The sequence below is a fragment of the Salmo salar genome, chromosome 14, assembly GCF_965601325.2.
Source record: "Salmo salar chromosome 14, fSalSal1, whole genome shotgun sequence".
In the NCBI taxonomy this organism is placed as follows: Eukaryota; Metazoa; Chordata; class Actinopteri; order Salmoniformes; family Salmonidae; genus Salmo; species Salmo salar.
Window position 1 is genome coordinate 85,090,727 of NC_138304.1, and position 6,190 is coordinate 85,096,916.

Here is a 6,190-nt window from a genome sequence, read left to right on the forward strand (position 1 = left end):
GGCACCTACTACCATACCCCGTTCAAAGGCATTTCAATATTTTGTCTTGCCCATTCACCCTCTGAATGGCACACATACACAATCCATGTCTCAATTGTCTCAAGGCTTAAAAATCCTTCTTAACCTGTATCGTCCTCTTCATCTCAACTGATTGAAGTGGATTTAACATAAGGAATCATAGCTTTCACCTGGATTCACCTGTTCAGTCTATGTCATGGAAAGAGCAGGTGTCCTTAATGTTTTGTATACTCAGTGTATAGGGAAAACAATACTGGTTCTGAAACGGAACCTTGAGGAACACTGAAACTTACCACTGATTTGTCAGAGGACAAACCATCCACAGAGATGAACTGATATCTTTCCGACAGATCTAAACCAGGCAAGAACTTGTCTGTGTAGACCAATTAGGGTATCCAATCTCTCTGAAAGAATGTGGTGATTGAGGACAGACTCAGAGCCTTGGTCTGACGCCATTCAAATGTAATTTACCACCTTCACGAGTGCGGTCTCAGTACTATGATGGGGTCTAAAACCAGACTGGAGTGTTATGTATACATTATTTGTCTTCAAGATGGAAGTGAGTATCTGAGCAACAGCTTTATTTTGTATTTATTTTTAGGAATGAGAGATTCGATTACAGGCTGATTTAGCTTTTTCAGGAGAGGCTATATTACTGGCTCTTTTAGTGAGTTTGGTACACATCCAGAAAATAGAGAGCCGTTTATTAAATTCAACATAGGAGGGCCAAGCACAGGCAGTAGCTCCTTCATTAGTTTAGTTGGAATAGAGTCCAGTAGACAGCTGGAAGGTTTAGAGGCCATGACTATTTTCATGAATGTGTCAGGATTCAAAAACTCAAGTGTCTCCATTGATCTGAAGTCTTGGCAGTTCTGTGCAGATTCAGGACAACTGAGTTTTGGAAAAATACACAGATTCAAAGAGGAGTCTGTAATTTGTTTTCTTGTGATCATGATCTTTTCATTGAAGATAAGTTCATGAAATCATCACTGCTGAAGTTCACTTCCATCCTCACTTCGGGATTGCTTCTCTCTCTCTCTCTCTCTCTCTCTCTCTCTCTCTCTCTCTCTCTCTCTCTCTCTCTCTCTCTCTCTGTCTCTCTCTGTCTCTCTGTCTCTCTCTGTCTCTCTGTCTCTCTGTCTCTCTCTCTCTCTGTGTGTGTGTAATAGCTGCTGTCCAAGCCTAAGTTCTAACCTCTCTTTCTGTGTGACAGCTGCTGTCCAAGCCTAAATTCAGCGGGGTGGAGAAGATAAAGACTATTGGCAGCACCTACATGGCTGCTACTGGGCTCAACGCTACACCTGGACCTGAATACACCCAGGTACATGACACACACACACATACAGTGAGGGAAAAAAGTATTTGATCCCCTGCTGATTTTGTACGTTTGCCCACTGACAAAGAAATGATCAGTCTATCATTTTAATGGTATGTTTATTTGAACAGTGAGAGACAGAATAACAACAAAAATATCCAGAAAAAACACATGCCAAAAATGTTATAAAATGATTTGCATTTTAATGAGGGAAATAAGTATTTGACCCCTCTGCAAAACATGACTTAGTACTTGGTGGCAAAACCCTTGTTGGCAATCACAGAGGTCAGACGTTTCTTGTAGTTGGCCACCAGGTTTGCACACATCTCAGGAGGGATTTTGTCCCACTCCTCTTTGCAGATCTTCTCCAAGTCATTAAGGTTTCGAGGCTGACGTTTGGCAACTCGAACCTTCAGCTCCCTCCACAGATTTTCTATGGGATTAAGGTCTGGAGACTGGCTATGCCACTCCAGGACCTTAATGTGCTTCTTCTTGAGCCACTCCTTTGTTGCCTTGGCCGTGTGTTTTGGGTCATTGTCATGCTGGAATACCCATCCACGACCCATTTTCAACGCCCTGGCTGAGGGAAGGAGGTTCTCACCCAAGATTTGACGGTATATGGTCCCTTTGATGCGGTGAAGTTGTCCTGTCCCCTTAGCAGAAAAACACCCCCAAAGCATAATGTTTCCACCTCTATGTTTGACGGTGGGGATGGTGTTCTTGGGGTCATAGGCAGCATTCCTCCTCCTCCAAACACGGCGAGTTGAGTTGATGCCAAAGAGCTCCATTTTGGTCTCATCTGACAACACTTTCACCCAGTTGTCCTCTGAATCATTCAGATGTTCATTGGCAAACTTCAGACGGGCATGTATATGTGCTTTCTTGAGCAGGGGGACCTTGCAGGCGCTGCAGGATTTCAGTCCTTCACGGTGTAGTGTGTTACCAATTCTTTTCTTGGTGACTATGGTCCCAGCTGCCTTGAGATCATTGACAAGATCCTCCCGTGTAGTTCTGGGCTGATTCCTCACCGTTCTCATGATCATTGCAACTCCACGAGGTGAGATCTTGCATGGAGCCCCAGGCCGAGGGAGATTGACAGTTCTTTTGTGTTTCTTCCATTTGCAAATAATCACACCAACTGTTGTCACCTTCTCACCAAGCTGCTTGGCGATGGTCTTGTAGCCCATTCCAGCCTTATGTAGGTCTACAATCTTGTCCCTGACATCCTTGGAGAGCTCTTTGGTCTTGGCCATGGTGGAGAGTTTGGAATCTGATTGATTGATTGTTTCTGTGGACAGGTGTCTTTTATACAGGTAACAAGCTGAGATTAGGAGCACTCCCTTTAAGAGTGTGCTCCTAATCTCAGCTCGTTACCTGTATAAAAGACACCTGGGAGACAGAAATCTTTCTGATTGAGAGGGGATCAAATACTTATTTCCCTCATTAAAATGCTAATCAATTTATAACATTTTTTACATGCGTTTTTCTGGATTTTTTGGTTGTTATTCTGTCTCTCACTGTTCAAATAAACCTACCATTAAAATTATAGACGGATCCTTTCTTTATCAGTGGGTAAACGTACAAAATCAGCAGGGGATCAAATACTTTTTTCCCTCACTATAACTGTAGGGATAAATGACCTTTCTCCTCTCAATGACAGTTCATGGTGTGAATAGGAGAAACAGAAACCCACAGAAATGATCAAACTCAGCTACAGCATCAACCCACCTCCAATTACAGGTGTAGAGCTGTATGGTGGAGCTAAACAACACTCCCTGTCATCCCTTCCCTCTCCTTCTCCCTCTCTCTCTCTCCTTACACTATCTTTCTCTCTCTCTCTCAGGAGCATGACCGTCAGTACATGCACATTGGCACCATGATGGAGTTTGCCTTCGCCTTGGTCGGGAAACTAGATGTCATCAACAAACACTCCTTCAATGACTTCAGGCTACGAGTTGGTATGTGTGTGTGTGTGTGTGTGTGTGTGTGTGTGTGTGTGTGTGTGTGTGTGTGTGTGTGTGTGTGTGTGTGTGTGTGTGTGTGTGTGTGTGTGTGTGTGTGTGTGTGTGTGTGTGTGTGTGTGTGTGTGTGTGTGTGTGTGTGAGAGAGAGAGAGAGATACAGTCTGTCTTACATGGGACCTCTAACCCTTCTTCCTGGTTGTGTCAGGGATAAACCATGGTCCGGTGATTGCGGGGGTGATCGGAGCGCAAAAGCCTCAGTATGATATCTGGGGGAACAGTGTTAATGTGGCCAGCCGGATGGAGAGTACTGGGGTACTGGGGAAAATACAGGTAATCGATTCATACATTTAGAATACAGCTACGCTAATATTAATGCTAAAATAATACTAGCTGCATGCAGTTTTATGTTGTACCACTAGTGGTCGCTGTAGAATTAGGTCAAGGTTAATGAATACGGTATACAGGTACGGAGATGACGTCATGCAAATGTAGATATATAATAATACAGAACTATACAGTATACTCAAAGCCACTCTTCGACTATTGTTCTTTCCTGATTAAGTCTTTAGTTATTAATATAAAATATTACATTTACCACAGAGATCCTATTAAGAGTTCAATATGGAATTCTATGGAATGTTCTGCCTACATGTGATTTGTGTTTTCGCTGCTTCCAGGTAACCGAGGAGACGAGTCGTATCCTGTTGACGCTGGGCTACATGTGTTCATGTCGCGGCATCATCAACGTGAAGGGGAAGGGAGAGCTCAAAACCTTCTTCGTACACACAGAGATGACCAGATCACTGTCGCAAGGGACTGTGATGCCTTGAACATCATACACGGAGCAATTTACACACGCACACACACACACACACACACACACACACACACACACACACACACACACACACACACACACACACACACACACACACACACACACACACACACACACACACACACACACACACACACACACACACACACCAAACTATACAAACACATGCATTTACATAAACACAAATGGACTTACATACACACAAATGGACTTGCACACACATCAGGGCTTCAAACTGGTTCAGTGAACCGAATCGAAAACCGGAAAATAACTAAATTTGTCAAGGAACAGAAACGGAACCGGGAACAAAAGTGATCCAAATTGTTCCGGAACAAAACCATTATTTTAAAAGCATGGTAAGCGGTTAATAATGGTATTTTACGTTACAGGCATTTTTTTCTAGTCCCACAACAAAAACACAACAAAAACTTTACAAGCGTGATTCAGAAGATAGGGAGAGAGAATTTTTATTAGCTAGAGAATAATGGATTAACTTTTTCAATGCTAGTTAAGGATACTGTAACAACCCTGGGTTTATAAGCGAGGATATCGACTCTGCCGCTTGAGCATGCTTTTGCGGCACAGTCGATAGTGCGCTGGACTTTGGGCTAGAAGGTTGTTGGTTCGAGACCTGCTCCCTGCCTGTTTTATTACAATACTATAGGCCTGATTATCACCTTTTTGTTGAAATTATTAAACCTTACAAAAAGGTAAGATGTGTTTTTAATTCTGGTGGCGCTTGTCAGTTAGCTAGCTAGCTCAAGCTTGTTAGCTAGTTAGCTCAAAGGACATTCAATATTTCTCCATAGAAGCCCTCCACCTAGGTATAATTATGTGAACCTAATTCAGATAATGCATGTCATAATAACAAGATGCCCTGCGCTTCAAGCCTCCTCAACCCTATCTTGCTCTCTTCCCACCCACAAAATTTCAGTCGCATCTTGCGCCATAGGCTACACTTGTCTGTCCATCACGCATGGAAACAACTAGCTTGCCTGCTCTATCCGCAATGATTGGTAAAGTAATTTAACGAGCTAAATGTAAAAAACTGTGGATTTCACAGGTTAAAAAAAGGAACCGAAAGGAACGATATCAACCTGTACTTTTTGCTTTGAATCGGTTCAGAACTTTATTTTGCTGGTCGGAACAGTTTAGCGGAACCAAAAAAATGGTGGTTCTGTTCAGAATGAAATAATTGGAAAATAACTTTGGTTCCAACCCGACACACATACATGCATGCACAAATACAGCACATACACACATACAAGGACTTATACAATCACACACACACACACACACATTCAAAACTGCCTGCTGTAATAGAACGTATCTATCAAGACTCTTTGTTTACAACAGTAACTCCAGACCACATCATCTGAACCAGACAGAAGGCAGACAGACAACATTTAGAACAACAGACAGAACAACAGACAGACAGACAGACGGCTGTACATACAGTATTACCTGCATCGTCCCTCCTTAGCTGGTTACAGTAGTGGCTGGACTTCATAGGTTACAGTCGTCCTTAGATGCTGATCTTAGGTCAGTTTTGCATCCCCTTCCCCCCTGTGTTTAGGATAAGCTGATCCTAGATCTGTGCATAACGGCAATTTCTAGCTTTAGTGGATTTCATTGGCTGCCCGAGTGGTTCTGTGGTGCAGTGCAGAGACAGATATTGAGAGTCTGTGTCAGGATTCTAGTCAGAGCCATCTTGGCACCAATAGTCCTTTCACCATTACAGTACTTTTAGTCAGAATGGAAGAAAAAAATTGGTGCCAACATGAACAATAGTTGGCCAAACCTTCTATAGCTAACCTATCTCTATGGCTCTGGAGCAGAGTTTCTGTCAAGCAAAGAGCAATGTACGTGGACCTCAAGAGCAGCCGGGAATCAAGAGCTACTGGACTTTTGTAAGAAAACCAAAAAACTATGTCAAGAACAGGAGAAGAATGTTTCCATGTTTTGACAGCATAATTTTCTTACTCATTAAAACCATTTGTATATAAGTGAACCAATGTGCCTCCTGTCATTGAAAGTTGACTATTTATGATTGCAT

At 42.7% G+C, this 6,190-nt stretch overlaps 1 protein-coding gene across 2 annotated transcripts in view; it reads left to right on the forward strand.

Annotated features, from left to right (window-relative positions):
* The window catches only part of LOC106570343 (adenylate cyclase type 2), a 94,403-nt gene extending 90,151 nt beyond the window's left edge, over positions 1–4,252 (forward strand). For both annotated transcript variants that reach the window (XM_014142541.3, XM_014142542.3), the window contains exons 22-25: positions 1,232–1,339; positions 3,177–3,291; positions 3,502–3,626; positions 3,974–4,252. In XM_014142541.3, the coding sequence (XP_013998016.1) occupies positions 1,232–1,339; positions 3,177–3,291; positions 3,502–3,626; positions 3,974–4,126 (501 nt within the window). In that variant the 3' untranslated portion in view covers positions 4,127–4,252. The remainder of the gene's footprint in view (positions 1–1,231; positions 1,340–3,176; positions 3,292–3,501; positions 3,627–3,973) is intronic.
* Positions 4,253–6,190: the final 1,938 nt, after the last annotated feature.